Source organism: Amia ocellicauda, chromosome 2 (genome assembly GCF_036373705.1).
Source record: "Amia ocellicauda isolate fAmiCal2 chromosome 2, fAmiCal2.hap1, whole genome shotgun sequence".
NCBI lineage: Eukaryota > Metazoa > Chordata > Actinopteri > Amiiformes > Amiidae > Amia > Amia ocellicauda.
The window spans coordinates 23,587,884-23,606,313 of NC_089851.1; the positions used below are offsets into that span (position 1 = coordinate 23,587,884).

The 18,430-nt window shown below is 38.0% G+C and overlaps 1 protein-coding gene across 1 annotated transcript in view; it reads left to right on the top strand.

The window, feature by feature from the left end:
- Positions 1-2,108: 2,108 nt before the first annotated feature.
- Positions 2,109-18,430, top strand: part of ankrd33ba (ankyrin repeat domain 33ba) — a 34,671-nt gene continuing 18,349 nt past the window's right edge. Inside the window, exon 1 of the mRNA XM_066721508.1 lies at positions 2,109-3,130. Coding sequence (XP_066577605.1) covers positions 2,720-3,130 — 411 coding nt within the window. The 5' untranslated portion in view covers positions 2,109-2,719. The remainder of the gene's footprint in view (positions 3,131-18,430) is intronic.

Consider the following 18,430-nt stretch of genomic DNA (forward strand, 5'->3'; position numbering starts at 1 on the left):
CTGGGAGAAGAGGGAACGGTGGGAATGCGTAGAGGATACAGCACGGCCACGTGTGGGCTAGCGCGTCGATCCCCAGGGTCCCTGATTGATCCCGAACGGAGAACCAAAGGGGACAATGTGTGGACTCTGCCGAAGCGAAGAGGTCCACCTCTGCCCTGTCGTAGCTGCTCCAAAGCTGCTGATTCAGCAGCAGGTGGAGGTGCCATTCCGACACCACAGGAACTATGCCTGCTGAGTTGGCACAAGACAGCTCTTCTCTCTGTTGACCCGAAGATCCAACTCGGAGAGGCGGTCGAGGATCAGGCTCATGTGGCTCTGAACCTGCTACCTGGAGTTTGAACAGACCAGCCAGTCATCTAGATAATTGAGGATGCGGACCCCCTGGCAACGCAAGGGGACCAGCACTGCATCCATGCACTTGGAGAATGGGAGGGCAGCGAACTCAAACACTTGGCCTTCGAAGGCGAAGCGGAGAAACTTCCTGTGTGCCTGCGCAATAGGGATGTTAAAGTAGGCCGCCTGCGCAGCAAGTAGTGTGCAGATCTGATCCATCCTGGTGTTGAGAGCCAGGATGGCAACATCCCTCCCCCTGTCTGCGGAGCTCGGACCCCTGTGCTGGCATCTCAGCGGCGATGAGATCGACGGTGAGGAAGAGGAGCACATGCCGGCGGAGGAGCCCCTCTTGCGGGTGAGGTCTCTTACGACAGACCAAGGCTTAGGCTGGGTAGTCAGCCTAGGGTATTACTGCCGCTGCGTGTACTCTCGCTGTGGAGGAAAAAGCCCTGTGGACAAAAACCAACACAGCGAACTAGCCTGAATAATAATAATAATAATAATAATAATAATAATAATAATAATAATAATAATAATAATAATAATATTAAACGACCAGTAGTCATGTGAAAGCCAAGATGAACCGTGGCGCAATTGGAACAAAACAGAGTGGCTAATTAAAATTAAATTAAAATACCACAGCAACACACAACTGTAGCAAATCGGTGGATGGATGAGACTATTTGTACCACCAGCCAGCTGAAAAACGCAATTTCTGTTTTTTATTCACAAACACAGAAGCTCTCACCTGTCTTGACGAACCAAGGCAAAGGACAAAAAGAGGAAGTCTTTGTGCAGACGCCACCTTTTATACAAACAGGAAGTGGAAGTGGGCAGGGCTTCTTACTTGAAAGATAACTTTGGTTGGTTGCCGTGGCAGATCCTGCTCATGTTACAGTAAGATTAATTTATTAGAAATGATGGAAATAGGCTTCCAGGGAAGTCAGGCTAACCTCTTAAAGCACCAGCACATCAGAGAAGGTCAAAATGATCATCGGCCCTCCCTGGCAGGCTGAGGTCAATTAAAGCATACTTTAGAAGGATATTACGGCAATCCTTAAGACGTCTATCACCCTGACCATGGACCCCTGTGTTATAGGTGACTTTGAAAAGGTTCTGGGGTCCAGTAATGACCTTTTCCAGCAAATATTCCTCAAAGAGAAAGAAGACAAAATATAGAAAAGCAAAAACAAACAAATGGAAAGAAAGAAAATAGCTGTGACATAATATTGAATTGCTACTGTACCCTTTACCATACAAGATGCACATAGAAAGAGAAAATAGGTGATCATGTATTGAGCAAATGGAAAAGAAACAGAAAAGTCTGTTTTTGTTTACTGAGTTTCTGAGAAATGGTCTCATCATTGGCTTTGAATGTGTGATCAAGTTTTGGACTTTCCCAGGGGCGTGTGTGCCTGGACTCAACTACAGCATCATGTGTGCAACAGCTAAGAGATGCCAAATAGTGTGAGCAGCCTATCTGATCTGTGCCTCTGGATTATAAAAATCATCCTACTGGTTTTTACTACTCCCACCTCTGCAGCGGGTATTATTACCATCACTGTGATGATTATTTTACAAGTTTCAGTTTTTTATTCCGGGGCTTTTCAAAGTACAGTAAGACTTACTGTAAAACCTATGGACACCACGGGTTGCTCCAGTTAAAGCAGGCCATTATAAAATCATTCCTGATGTCAACATTTTAAGCTGGAGATTCAATCTTCTCAGAGGGAGGGAGGGAGGGAGGGAGGGAGAGGTTAATCGGATTATGGAGCTGCAGTTTTGTACATGTCTCTCTGTGTGCCGTGGCCGCAGTTTTACTTTCTCTTCAGGGCTGCCTGATTTCCCAAAATGACAACTGCGAGAAACTCCAGCTGGAGACAAAACTTCTGAGGGATTTCCTTGCTGAAGATGTCGCCGAAAACAAGCGTGTTTTGTTTGGTTTTCGTTTTGTCAGGAGGTGCTTTTTTTTTTTTTTCAAATGAGGTGTTTTCAGTCTAGCCCAGCAATGTTTCATTCCTGCCAGAGAAGGAAGACACTTGCATTTGCGATGCCAGTCTAGTAGCTACAATGAATCTGCTGAAACACGGACCCCCGTGGATGCTCGGCAACTGGGAATAAGTTGGCTCCCAAAACTTTGTAAGCAAAAATATATTATAAAGTGCTCGATCCTTTGCTTTCCAAATTCTAAATAATGAAAGGATTAATACTTTGGATACACATGACTTTTGCCGGAGAGCTGTAGTAGCAGACCTGAGCTATTGCAGTAGTGCTGCTGATGAGCGCTTTGAGTGGCGCGCCGGTTTGAAGCCCCGTCCCTGGATGTGCGCCTCCAGGTCCCCAGAGTGCGGACTTCATTATCCAGGGGCTTTTCACTAGGGGTTAAATGGTGCTGATCGCGGACGACAGGGATGGAGGAGGACCCTCTCCTGTCAAACTAAAGCAAGTTCAGCAAAGTAAAAGTGCAGGCGCAGGGCTGGATGCAGCCGCTGCCTCCTCGGACTCGGACAGCGACCAGTACCTGGGCTCGGCGGATCTGGACGAGGAGGAAGAGGAGTATGAGGAGTATGATGATTTCTCCCAGCTGCCCGACACCCGCAGCATCGCCTCGGACGACTCCTTCTACCCGCCCGGGGACCTGTGCCAGTCGGAGGAGGAGCGGGGACCGACCCCGGACAGCCCGGAGCCGCTGTCCTTCTTCCAGGCGTGCTGCACCAACAACCCCATGATAGTGAAGATCATGATCCGACAGGGGGTGACGGAGGAGGAGGTGAGGAAGACCGATAAGAACAACAGGGTAAGTTACTGTGCACAGACCATACAGCTGTAGACTTCAATATAACAGTCTAATAAGCGTAATAATATTCATAGTATAGGCAGGGGTCCCTAGCCCAGCCCATGGCCTTTCTTCTTTGAACTTTGAAGTTGGTTGAAATCCGTCTCAGTCATATGACTAGGCTTGTTTTCACACTGTTTTTGCAACACTTTTTCTTTGAATTGTATTTAATTATTTGGAACCAATTCCATGTGGAGCTATTGAGATAGAATATAGAGTATTTGAATTAGCAGAATCCACATTAAATCAGTTCACTGCATTGCAAAAAAAGTTTGTGTAGGAATAACTTATAGGTATGTATGTATGCAATTGTAATTTAAATGTATTTCAAGGTAATAATCACCCTTTGCTGATGTTGTTATAATAGTTGGTTTATTAGTAGTAGCATTATTACATTGATGGTTTGTTGGCTAAAGCAAAGAGCAAGTGACATCTTGTAAAATTCTCACTGTTGTTATTTCATAAGAAGGCTTTGACTTCTGTCCAGAGTTGTCAACTTCAGTGACATCAGTCTGGGCCCACAGATGTCTTTTCTGTGTCATCGTGCCACTCCAGATAAACCTCTTATCTTATCACTTAGGGACACAGAGTCACATAGGTTGATATGTCACACACACATGCTTGGTAAATTGGGATCTGTTTTTTTGTTTTTTTATGGAAACCTGTTAAATGTTTTTGACATATGGGCCTACATCACACTTAAGGGTTAAGCAAGGGTTACACTGTAAGCCTCTGGAGTATCTTCTAAAAAAAGTAAATCAATTGAGATTATTTAGCACTTAATGTGTAATTAGCACATCCTCCAAAATAATTGTTTTATATGTGTTAGTAGGAGTGTATAAGTAAAGTATCCGTGATGCTTCTGCTCCATTCCATCATTTTATTAACTTTAAAGAGTTACTTTCATCACAATCATAGCTGCTGTAAATATCTCAAAGGAGAGCTCTTCTGTTTTTCAGGATGTGACGTTTCAACACTTATTGGATGTCAGAAAAGGGTACATCTATAGAGCACCGGATTTGTCTTCCCCGCAGCGGCTGTGTTCAGTGGTAGTGTGAAAGTATGGCGCTCTGTTCACTGAGACACTGAGACGGGATGGGATTTTATAGTAGACTTTAAGCGGAAAAGACTATCAGGAATTATTTACAGTGTTGCCATATTGAGTCCTGTTTCATTTCAATAACTCTAATAAAGGCTAATATCAGTGGTATTTGTCGTCTTTATTTCTTTAATGCTAATAATACAATACATTTGGGAAGACAAATCCTGTGTTCTTTAGATGCAGTCCTTCCGCCATCTTGTAAGTGTTGAAAAGTCACTACATGAAGAACAAAAGAGCTCTTCTTTGGGCTATTTACAGTTGCAGTAGTAGTAGTAGATGTAATTATTTTACATTTTAAAAGTTATTAAAATGATGGAATAGAACAGAAAAGTCACAGATACGTATATACGTAGTATATATAAACCAATCATTCTATTGAGTGCTCTATCTTCCCTTTAAGAGTGTTCATGATAGATAACCCTGGGATTTAAAATATGTAAGAAGAGTTGATTTTCTCCATGAAAGAACAGAATCTTCAAAGGTTGACCTTTTTCTATTGAAACTATTATCCCTATCCTTCTGTATGACTAAATAGTACATTCACAGATGCAGACATCAGAGACATAATCCAATTGCTGTTCAAAGGTTTTAAAATAAACAGTACATATACATATTTTCTCTACACATAAAATGAGATTTAAGAAAAGCCATACTATTCTACATCTAAACAGTTTTCATCCAACCATTGATAAGCTACTGTTTAAGTTTTAAGTTGAGTTTTGGGCTCCATATCCTGAGTGTATCATCGAACCTCAGATGCTGTACATCGGATACACTAGTGGATAGTCAGTAATAATATGCTACGGTCTCTACAGTGGTCCTGTTTAAAATTAAACATTTGAAAACATTGCACTCTCTTTACCAAAAAAAAGTTATTACCTGTGAAGTCCTTAACTTTCCCGTGAATTGCAGTATTTACCGATTAATGCCAGTACAGACAGCTGTGTGATTTTCCAACAAAGGCAACCTTTTAAAAAACGAGGCAATGTCAGGCTTTAAGAGAGTAATGCTGAATGCAGAGTGCTTAAGAAATATCCAAGGAGACTAATTATGGGATATTTTTGACAAGCAGCTATTGTTGACAGCTAATTATGAAGTGTAATGTTATATTGAGAAGGCCAAAACCGTATCCTGCCAGTTGCTCATTTTAATGAAAAAAGCAGAATACTGCAGAACATTCCTGAGTGAGAAAACGAAAACACGGATCAGCCTTTAGGTTGATACAGAGCTGGCAGAACCTATTGATTGTAAGATTTGAAACTTCCAACATATATACTCTGGTGACTCGATGTACATTGAGGGAAAAAAGTATTTGATCCCCTGCTGATTTTGTACATTTGCCCACTGATAAAGAAATGATCAGTCTATAATTTTAATGGTAGGTGTATTTTAACAGTGAGAGACAGAATAACAACAAAAAAATCCAGAAAAACGCATTTCAAAAAAGTTATAAATTGATTTGCATGTTAATGAGGGAAATAAGTATTTGACCCCCTATCAATCAGCAAGATTTCTGGCTCCCAGGTGTCTTTTATACAGGTAACAAACTGAGATTAGGAGCACTCTCTTAAAGGGAGTGCTCCTAATCTCAGCTCGTTACCTGTATAAAAGACACCTGTCCACAGAAGCAATCAATCAATCAGATTTCAAACTCTCCACCATGGCCAAGACCAAAGAGCTGTCCAAGGATGTCAGGGACAAGATTGTAGACCTACACAAGGCTGGATTGGGCTACAGGACCATCGCCAAGCAGCTTGGTGAGAAGGTGACAACAGTTGGTGTGATTATTCGCAAATTGAAGAAACACAAAATAACTGTCAGTCTCCCTCGGTCTGGGGCTCCATGCAAGATCTCACCTCGTGGAGCTTCAATGATCATGAGAACGGTGAGGAATCAGACCAGAACTACACGGGAGGATCTTGTTAATGATCGCAAGGCAGCTGGGACCATAGTCACCAAGAAAACAATTGGTAACACACTACGCCGTGAAGGACTGAAATCCTGCAGCGCCCGCAAGGTCCCCCTGCTCAAGAAAGCACATGTACAGGCCCGTCTGAAGTTTGCCAACATCTGAATGATTCAGAGGAGAACTGGGTGAAAGTGTTGTGGTCAGATGAGACCAAAATCGAGCTCTTTGGCATCAACTCAACTCGCCGTGTCTGGAGGAGGAGGAATGACCCCAAGAATACCATCCCCACCGTCAAACATGGAGGTGGAAACATTATGCTTTGGGGGTGTTTTTCTGTTGTTATTCTGTCTCTCACTGTTAAAATACACCTACCATTAAAATTATAGACTGATCATTTCTTTGTCAGTTGGCAAATGTACAAAATCAGCAGGGGATCAAATACTTTTTTCCCTCACTGTAAAGCACTTTTCAGATTAACCTGACATGCAAATTCCCCCATAAAGCAGACCCATACCTGAAAACAATGACATTTAAAAAGTTTGGGGACAAGGGACAGTTTTGTGAAGTTGGAATTCACACTAGCCTCCTGATATTTACTTGATTGTTTATATCTGTCTTAATTCAATTGTTTGGGTCTTCGTTAAGTCTGCTCTCTTGGTTGTACCTTGTTATTGGTTCTATTAGATGTTAGCTGTCTTGTTTTTCAGCTGTCTTAGATGTCTGTGGAACTCCTTTCCTCAATTCATTAGGAAGGTGGATGCAGTGACAGTAGTACAATTAAAGGCCAAGGATGACTATTTAATGCATATTTTATGTCTTGCCATTTGTCAACAACATTGCATTGCAGAACTTTCTTTGTCCAGTCTATACATTATATATAAATTTGTCCTTTTGCACTTTAAGAATTAGTTGGACACCTGCTTTTTCCATCACTATTAGTCTCATTGTTGAATATATAGAATATTGAATACTTGTAAAATACTAGAATGGGTGCCTATTAGTGTTGTATTGGACAATAAAAAACAGGTCCCTTAAAGCTTTGTGAGCTATACAGAACCAATGAACAGAACAATTGCTTTCACCCTTTCAGTTTACTTCCAAGGAAGCTAAAGCTGATGGGTCAATAACACTGTAAAAGCCAATTAATTGATCTACACACAGATCTGACTTAGTCCTGCTTATTTTATTTCAAAGACCGACTATTGGTGAAAGTAATTTAATTTGGGGTCCATGAAATCACTACATTTTGGTGTGTATAAGAGATCCAGACTTTTCTATCAGTTGGTTTTGGCTTGTAAGTGTTTTTCCTAATAAAGACACTTTTGATTAATACATGCAAGGATCTACCCCACCTGTAATCAGTGTATTTGATAGATCCCCTGTCCAATAAAGTGAATTGCCCTAGATAGCCTCCTACCTCTCTGTAATTCTACAACAATCTTCTCAAGAGGCGACCTGCATTGTTCAATTTACCATATCATCTTATATAAATGCCGTAGCGTTTATTTTATAATTTTAAACACAGGGTAAGTGCTTATTCAAAGTTGGCTTCTATTAGAAGTACTACTGGTTTTAAAAGGAACCCTTCTTATGTCAACTTTTATGCTATCTGAGAGGAGTTAAAACAAAGGTGGATTAGCTATTAATTCATACAACAGCACTCACTATTCGTGCAGTTATGTCTGTATGCCACTGTGACACCAGTCGAGCTGAAATTAAAACATTTAATAATACATGTGGACAGTAATATAACACATCTGTGTGATCAAAATTAGAAGGTACAATATTTTTCAAAACAACAAAACTATGAAGGTAATGTGCACTTAAGATTACATCACATTTTTTCCACTGGAAAAATCTAGAATATGTGATAAATCACCTTTGCATTTTAATGAGAATGATTATAATTTTTTTTCCTGGGGTGTAATTTATGCTAATCCAGTTACCATAAGGAATGGGTTCGGGGTAGGAAGTTTGGGGTGGGAAAAACATAAAGCAAAATTGAGAGCAGCATTTATTTATTAAGTATTATGGTATTTCATTAGAATAGGAATGTGTTTTTTGGAAGATATCTAATTATGAAAACAGGCAATAAATCATATTGTGTTACTCAGCAGTAAATATGCCAAAAGAAAATTACAGCATTTCTCAGATTAGTACTAATGGTGAAATACATCAGTTCTTCATTTTCTGCTGACAGTCAAGTAATACTACATGATTTTTTCTACATTTTTTTTTTTTTTAATACTGGTCTATGGCCTTTCACCGTAACTCTTGTGGTCATAGTCTAGGGCATTTTTCACTGATGACATCCTCTCAATTATGGTATCAGCATTTAGTATAAATTATATTAAAAATGAACACCTAAACTCTGTATTTTTAACAGAGAATATGTTGTTAATCCTGCTTAATTTTGTAGCTTTCTGTATTCTCTCTCTCTCTGTTGTTTTTTCTCATGTTTTTGTGTTTTGATATCCAACTGCTCTTTCACTCCCATTAGTCTAATTAACGTATAATTTTCCAAACGTACATACTTAATTTAGCTTTTTCATTAGGAGATATTTAGATCCTAATTATTCCACATGGATTTAAATGTTAATAAAACATTGATATGCATTTTAACCAAGTGACTATAAGAACATCATAAAGGAAAAGTGAGCATTTCTCTCAAGATCAGATTTGAAATTACTTCTGAGTGTATATTGATTGTGTATTGCAGATAATAGATGGCCTTGTTTGCAGTTTATAGAATTTTCTTATCCCTTAATGTCTGATAAGAAATATCCCATTAGGGCAAGGGTTATGCTTCATCCGTTTCCTCTGAACTAAGGGAAATCATTTTGAATATGTGATTGTGGTCTAATGTGCTTTCTTTATACCTTCATTATTAATGCTTAGTACTTTATACTAGACTACTTTCTACATGCTTTTAATATCACATTCATGGTAACTCAGGAAGTCCAAAGGGAATTCAAGTAGCATAACCCCTAGCCATATCCAATGTATTTTGAAAGAAAAGTGATGCATTTCACTCACAGGATAAAAGCAACTAAATACATCAAGGAACAAGTGGAAAGTGAGCTTAAATGAAGTAAAAGACAGTCAGTACATCACAAGTGGGGCATGATGCTGAAGTATCATAACACTCTGCTCACACCTAATGGCTGCATTTATTATTTTTAAGCCACTAATATCAGAAAGGTGCCATGAGACCCATGCAGAAGCCACATTGAACACGAGCTGTGAGGTGCTGAAGAACCCTTTGAGAAAGGGCTCAAGTAAAGTCAAGTCTGGGACTAAGCAAGGAAAATGAGCTGAGAGCATTCTTTCAATTTCTTTGTAAATACATTAAGGACAGACTATCATTTGCACATCGAGTGCTGATCCAGTGGGGTCTCTTTACAAGCCCACTAGATCATTTGGCTACAAGTAGTCGGAATGTTGTTCCGAAGGAAAAATTAAATTAAATTAATACACACATGGTATACCTGAGCTATTTTACTGCTGCTGGTTCGTGCGTGCTAATGAATTTTGAGGGAATTAAATATTGTTGCAACTCTGGAAAATTTGAAAAAATTACCCCCCAAAATGTTTCATTTATTCACTTCTCTACCAAACTATTTACCAACATTTTTTATTTTTTTGGGTGGCAGAAAACCTATTGATAAGGGATATGATTTGGCAGTAAACCCAGCCTGGTATCGAAATGAAGGGTGAATCTGAATTATTGCTGGTGACCGATTGAGAAATGCCCAGGGTTGTGGCTACACTTACTCAGTCTCGTGAATATTTGATGCGCCACCATGCTACTGAAATGTCTTCACAATTATATTGTTACGTTTATAGTTGTCAGTATATGTGTTTCAGAAACTGAAGTGAACAAGAATGCCTTTTGGTGTTCATACCTGTGTTTGTTTCAGTTTAATATTGCATGTGGCTGGACAAGGTCCCCAGGGGGCTGAACGTTTCATTGTGCTGGGATCATGTGGGAGAATGAGGCCTCCCTAATCTAGCAAAAGCAATAAGTGTATATCCATTGTGTAGTGTCTTTAAATCCAGGGGCACTGTGAGATTCCTTACAGTGAAAATAAGGTTCTAGATACAGAATCAAATATGACACGTCAGACAGATCTTCGTATGTTTTACTTTTCACGTGGAAGAAAAGGGATTGCAATTAATCATATTGTTAATAATTTAATAATAAGAGTCCAGGTTGTTACTCATTGAGCCGAGATCATGGGTCAGATCCACCTATCTGCTTTTTAATGAGAAGCAAAGGGCAATCAATGAGAGGTATTAAGATGGAATATAAAACCATGGTTGTGCAAGTAATGATATCTGAATCAGCATGTCTGAATTTGAAAATGATAAAATCACAGACAGATTCATCAGTGTGCTGTAAACAAGCAATAAAATACCTTTTTCAGGAGATATTGAGAGATACTTTATTGTTTTAAATGAAAGCTATTGTGGTTTTAGAGCCATCTGTTGTAGACAGAACCATATTCAGTTATTTACTACATTACTTTCTGCCCTTGCTAATATCCCATATAATTGCTTTATATTTTGTCTGTTGACATTTACTAAATAAACTTGCAGCACTCTCTTATTCCTTTACTGTGTAACACATTGACAAGTGAAAACAACATAAAAAATAGATGGTTGGATCAAATAATATTAAAAGATAAAATCAATTATAATGTATCATAGATTCAGATATTAGTTCTGAAGTCTGAATGCTGAAAACCAAGATTAAAAACAGAGTTATTACACCACAATGGCTGTACTTCGTTATCAGTGGTGTCATTTCTTAGATTTAATCTGGCCCCTAGAAAGTCAGGTTTATTTATCTTTATGCACATGTTTCTAAATGATTAATAGTTGCAAACTTTTAAAGTGTAGAGTGTTTTGTTTTTCACCAGAAAGCATAAACATGTATCTGTAGCCCATGTTGTCTAGTAAGCAGAGTATGATTTGTATTTCAATAGAAAATGTTAGTTAACACTAGAATGTGTTCTGATTGGAAATGAAGAGACTAGAAGAGACAATTATCATGCTTCCTCTTTCTCCAAGAAAACAAGTTGAACATAGAAAATGAGATGCAAAGTTGAAGAGGATTCACAATTCACAATAAGCAATTAAATGAATTGAAGTATTCCTTTGTGTTCATTATATTTTAATTTGAGAAAATGAATGCAAAAGAAACAAACAAATAAGTCCCTTGCCCCACCTCCCCCAGTCAGAGATCTTCTGGAAGATGTGAATTGAAGATAAACTTCGATCAAGGTTAAGTACAACACAATTACTGCCAAAATAGCTAGTGGGGGAATACCTGTAAAAATAGTGTAAAGAATAGAATTATACACTTACACACAAAAACACAATTATCTACAGGCAAATAGCTCTGTGCACTGAAGGGTATAACATTTCATCTTTATTGCTGCTTATGGGATTAATTATAGAATCAATTCCAGCTCTCTGATGAGTAGAACAAAAGAGCATTGTGCTGAATTTAAGGAGGCAGTTTTCTGTAGTGTAACAAAAACAAAAACTTTGCTTTGGGATTTGCCAACAGATACGTGGTGCTCTGAATCTATGACATAATCTTCTGTTTTAGAGCAAGGGCTTTGCAGGTTACCTACTTACCTGGTTTAGCCGTCACATGCCTCATGGATATGAATATAACCACAATGAGGGCAGCAGGGTCACTATATCAATATACAATTCAGGGTCTTTAGATCCAGGAGGTATATTGTAAAAGGGAATGCGAACAGAACAACAATGAAATAAGGACACACATATTTCTTTACTGAATCTGCTAGAGTAAGCTATGCTCCAAAAATTATACGACAAACACGTATTAGGAACATGAACATGAAGGAAATGAACACACCATCTGTTGCAGTAGTAAGTTCTGTATTGTTTTTTTTATATTCATGTGTTTATTTTATTTTATGCACCTATCATTCAGTTAAAAAAAAAGAGATAAGATAGAAGCCATATGTGGTAGGAAAATAGCAGGTATTTAATTTATTGGTTTCTGTTCAAATGTTGAAGTGACAGACAACATTACAAACCCAAAAAACACCACCTTTCAAGAATTAGAAATTTGTATTTAAAGTATTTTATTAACACCTATTTGAAGCCAAATATGTGATCCATTTAAGTGTTTTGTTGATGTGTGAAATGCAAATGCAGGAAAAAGTGGCCATTCATTTTAAACCAATGTCAGTATAAGAACACCTCCACATTTATTTTGTGCTCCAGTTTGTATTTTCCTTCACAAAAACATGCTACCTTCCTCCCTAAACAGGGTGCACTTAAAATCCATCAACCAGAAATGTATCTGACAAAGTGTGTCAGGGTTATGAAACACATGCCAAAATAATCATACATCTCCATAGCTTCACAGACACCACATTAATTGTGGCGTCTTCTAAATTACTCCCCCCACCTGAGAGAATACATTGTTATTAGGGTCAGACTGCTTAGCCTTTACAGTTGAAGTTATAAACTGTCTGGGTGAGTGACTAAGTTTCCAGGTAGGGGTTATATTGAGTAACACTAACACTGTGGGTAGTTTACTAACAAGATTATGTGTAATCTGCAGATTGTAGACACACCTGATACGTTTGGAAAGATAATAAATAAGATACTGTACTGGGACTACATACATATACAGCATACAACATGTAAAGTCTTTGATTAGCATTAGTTTTTATAGAGACATAATATGATTGAAGTGTGAGTTTCAACTAAAGCATATGATTTCAATACTAACACAGATAGCACACTGCTTTGCTATATTTAGTCTGTTTTTCTGACTTGTTGAATGGATGAATCTAGGAATGTGGCAGATGTTTTAGAAAACGAAGTAAACAAAGTAAAGTAAATCCCTCAGGAAAAGGCTGCAATCATCTCACTAAATATGGTCATACTTACATATCTGGATGTACTGCTGTTTTTCATGTGTGTTCTTTTAAATATTTTAACATTTTGTGTTCATTGCTTGTACAAGACTGCAAAGGTACAGTTTTTTTTTTAGGTTATGGAAATGTTTAAACCTTTTGCGTTTGTCTAGTGAAAGATGAGCCTGTTAACTTGTAATGATCAACATTTAACGTAAGACATTAATAAAATTCAGCTTTGGGTTTCAAAATATAAAGTACTTATGTCAGGGAAATTCATGCCACGCTCCTCTTGGGACAAAGCCTCAAACATGATTACAGAAATTACCTATAATTTCTTGATATTTCTTAATTGTTTCCTAACCTATTCCAGATGTTCTGGGTAATTCTTTGATGTCATTACCACTTTATTTGACTAGACTTGAATCCATGTCTAATGGGGAATAGATTAGTATCGCATATTGCTTTGAACAGCTGCAATAAAACGTAGCAATAAACTATGAGGAATAAGGTGTTCACATGACACAGTTTTATGGTAACCCAAAAACAGTAATTTAATAACTGGTAGCCCGCTGTCATACAGAGTTAGTTTTTATTTGGCTCCAGCTAGATGCCGAGGGTGAATATATAACACATAATAAAACTAAGCTGCTGACAATGATAATTGATCAATAAATGCCAGTTTTGCAAAATGATTAAATGTTGATTATTTGTGTCATATGCAGATTGTTTTCATAATCGCTTTATGTACAGATCATGTAGAGATATAAGCATTCCTCTTAGTATGAGTTCAAATAGAGGGCATACAAAGCTTAAAAATATGCCTTTTTAGTTCTGAAGACAAATTAAGCTTTAAAGACGGATAAAGAAACATGGTGATATTAGCGGGGAGGAGATAGAAATGTTTGTAGTGAGGGATAAGGGATGTTATGATGTTTTGGGCTCTGCTAGAAAAAGATATATAAAAAAAAGGGAATATTGCCTGGTTTGAATTGGGATGGAGAATGGTGAACCCTCCCATCGAGACTGTGTGTCTAGAGGCACAGTACGTGTAAAGTGGCAAATGTGGCGAATGAGCGTCTCAGAAGTGGAACAAGGACAATTGGCATCAGTGAATATTAAATTAATAATGTAGTGCATGTTTTTATGTGTCTGCTACTAAAGCTGTGTAAAACAGACAGGGTTTATTTATATTCCTTTTTTTAGAAATGATAGAAATACTTCTGCATGCTTTTCTCTGTGGGATAATTTAAGGTACATATAATGTATACAGCTGATACATTTTCCCAAAAAATAGAAACAATATTGTGAACTAAAAATAGGAAAAATGAAATGGATGCTGAGACATAAAAAATATATTTTTTTAACCAAAATACCTTTTCTCCTGTGCAATGGCATTATCATTAAAATAATAATACTGTAAAAAAAAAGCTCTGTAAACTTGAACTTGTTTACTTTTATTTAAGTTGTTTGTATGACTCATACTGTATACAATACTTTAAGCTTATAACATTCACTCTTCTAATGTCATGTTATGTCCAGCAGCTGTCGAAATGTCCAATTTCCAAAACAGTGAAGACAGACAGAGCTGGCCTTGAATAGTCTTGTTGGGGCTGGTTTGTTTTGGAAATCATTACAGAATTAATCAATTCTGGATGGATTTTCCTTTCTAAATTAGACCTGACTGTTTATTTGATGAGCTACAGATTGTTAACAGAAAGTTTATGTTAGACTATCTGCTGGGGAATTGACAATAGGTTTCCATCAGCATGCTTCTGCTTCAGTGGAATGTAAATATGTGAGCTATAAATATGCAGCCTACTTTACAGAGTTTTAGGAAGATGGGTGTAGAATAAGTTAGCAGGATTAGAGCTGCAGGTAGATTCTGTCACCTTTACTTTAGTGTGTTTAGCATACACTGAATATTCCCATAGGCTGCGACCGTGGGGAGCTGACGAGTATTTATTTTGATGTGCACAAACACATTAAGCCTCTGAAAAGTGGAAGGCATTTAATGTGAAACTATCTGTGCCTGATTTACAGTGTCCCTGAGCCTATATTGTATGCTTATTTTATAATGTTATTTTGTGGGCAACAATCTGTATTCAATTTGGCATATGACCAATATGTGTGAATGAGAAGTATGAATAGAACTCTAGTCCCATGAAGCCATTACATGGAAATGGTTTGTTGTAATCACAAATCTGCTTTGTGCTTTTCCATGAATGTGAGTAAGCCTGTGAAAGATAGCACAGTGCTCACATTGAAATGAAATAATCTCGGCTCATTGAGCTTTTCTGTGTAAGAGGGATGTGTACAAAAGCAATGAATATTGACTTTTTAATGGAAAACAGAACTTTTCTTTACAGGTTAGTGGGTCAGAGAGAGAGAGGGATGCATACAGAGAGAAAGAGGGCAATAGAAAATGAGAGAGATGATTAATGCTATTTAACTGGAATATACTGTATGGGATATTCTTTATAATGGTGGACCCAAAAAATGATGACTGAATGTGGAAATGATTTAAATTACATTTTTGGTTCCGAACATGTGTTTCTTATATCGCGTTCTGGGTTTTAATTTGAATGGTTAATAAAATAAATTAATCTCTGCAGTCTTTGCTCTGCCAGCATTATCTCACTAATACAACGTTGTATCGCACAAAGGCAGCAGCTCCACCACTCCCACATTATCTTCCCTTTTTTGGTCTCCTTCTTAAGAGCTGTCCCATTTCCCAAGGGAACAAGAGCAAGGGCCATTATGCACCAACCAGAAAACTTCTGCTGAAGAGTTTTTTTTGAGTGGAAATACCAGAAATGGGTGTATTAAAAGCAGTGACAAGTATGGGAAAAAGACATGGCAGAAACAGACATGTTATATATCCTTAAGATATTTAACAAGCAAATTATTTGTGAAATTAATAGTTAGGCCTAGTAGAGTTGTGCCTTACCATACCTTAGGATTGTATTTCAGCCTCAGACAACCAGGTGATTATGAAAATCTTTACATTTTTGTAGTAGTTTGTAGGGCTGACAAGTGACAAGGCTGGGCTTGCCTTTGAGTACGTCACTGCCACAGGTTGGTTCTCTATGTGGAGTGGTTTGTTTCCAAGTGAACCAGAATGTGTTTACTTTCACCTTGCAAACAAATTGGCGGACAGGTGTCACAAACATACTGAGTTTGCTTTCAAGCGAACACCCCCCACCCCCTTCCTGATTACTAGTGGTCTCGGTCTGTTTAGTTTGATCCACATCCTGGTGTGATTCGTTACTATCAGAGGTTTCACACACAGCTTCAAACAAACAGAACCACATTTCAAAATTTGTTTATTTGTGAAAACTTTTTCCTGCCTCCTTCAAGTGATGTGTTGCTTCACCCGCTTTCACTGAAAAGGCTTTGTTTTGGTTGGGGAAATTGGAAGTTGTGAATAGGAACAAGTGATACAAGTATTTTCACTTGATCTAGCCAAATGTTTGGTTAAATGGAAATATGTGAAGTTACCTACAGCTAATTGCATATAATAAAGTTCTAGAGTTGAGCTGAATAGCATTTGTATTCAATCATATTTAACCGCTAAAATATAGCATTTAAGTTTCTGCTAACTCTATCCAGAAAATTAAAAACATACGAGCTGTTATTTTTCAAACAAAAAAATTGTTGTAGTCGTTATTATTTCAACTATGCCAATTCATACTCATCATGGTTCCTATGCTCCTTCTCTCAGCGTCTTCAGATGTGTGGGGAGTTAAAAACATCAATCAAGAGAAAAATCGATCTGTTTCTCTGCTGAACAATTAAGAATTAAGCTTAAAAGAGTGTCCTAAATGAGTTTATTTGTAATCACAACAGACTGCAATTATCTGTTTGTTTTGTTACACAGGCTAAATAGCTCTTGAACTGAGAAATTACTTTTTTTAAATGGCAAAGGCTTCTTGGAATGAAATTGTCTCTTCTCATGCTAAGGGTTTACTTTGCCGTGTGAACTGTTAAATGTCTTGGTAGAAGCACAAATACAAAGCTGGCTTAGCTCCAGGGCCATGACTTTGAAAGTGTCCATTAAGAATTTTGGATTGACTTACTTTATACTTTATATGATTAACTGTGTCACTGGTTTAGAGAGGTTGCTGACATGTTAATGATTTATCTGTTTGCTATAATATTCAGTTGGACCTCAGATTGAAACGGAGCATTCAAGCCGCAAATGAGTGTGAAACTCACTACACCAAAAGACTGGACAGCAATTTAAATGGGATTAGTACACTCTTGAAAGTCTAAGGGAGTGACATTACTGCTCAGATGCCACATGCCTAACCATTTCATTTGTAGGTTTTTGTTTTCTTTGTTGTCCGTTTCTTTTAACAATGTTCATCTTAAAAGAAATGTACATTTAACGTACATTAAAAAATCCAATTGGACAAAAAGTGTCTTTTGTGTCAGAAATACTTATCTTTTTCCTTGTGTGCTGTTCCACACTCTCTAGATCATCGATTCTCAGAAACATTTGTCTGCGTGCACACATTTCTTTCTTTCACACAACACACACTCGTTGACTTTATTTTCTTAACACACTGTAGTGATAAAAACGTTGCAATTGCTGGAAAAAACACTGAAACAGCAACCCTGGAAAACACTTACAAAATGTGTAAGCTGTTAAACAAAGGTGTCATGAAAACTCCTGAAACCTTGGGGGGGATCTAAAATGATTTACAGTGCTTCTATTTCATAAGGGTAGACAGGTAGATATACAGATATGTACAGTGGGGAAAAAAAGTATTTGATCCCCTGCTGATTTTGTACATTTGCCCACTGGCAAAGAAATTATCAGTCTATAATTTTAATGGTAGGTGTATTTTAACAGTGAGAGACAGAATAACAACAAAAAAATCCAGAAAAATGCATTTCAAAAAAGTTATAAATTGATTTGCATGTTAATGAGGGAAATAAGTATTTGACCCCTTCGACTTAGTACTTGGTGGCAAAACCCTTGTTGGCAATCACAGAGGTCAGACGTTTCTTGTAGTCGGCCACCAGGTTTGCACACATCTCAGGAGGGATTTTGTCCCACTCCTCTTTGCAGATCCTCTCCAAGTCATTAAGGTTTCGAGGCTGACGTTTGGCAACTCGAACCTTCAGCTCCCTCCACAGATTTTCTATGGGATTAAGGTCTGGAGACTGGCTAGGCCACTCCAGGACCTTAATGTGCTTCTTCTTGAGCCACTCCTTTGTTGCCTTGGCTGTGTGTTTTGGGTCACTGTCATGCTGGAATACCCATCCACGACCCATTTTCAATGCCCTGGCTGAGGGAAGGAGGTTCTCACCCAAGATTTGACGGTACATGGCCC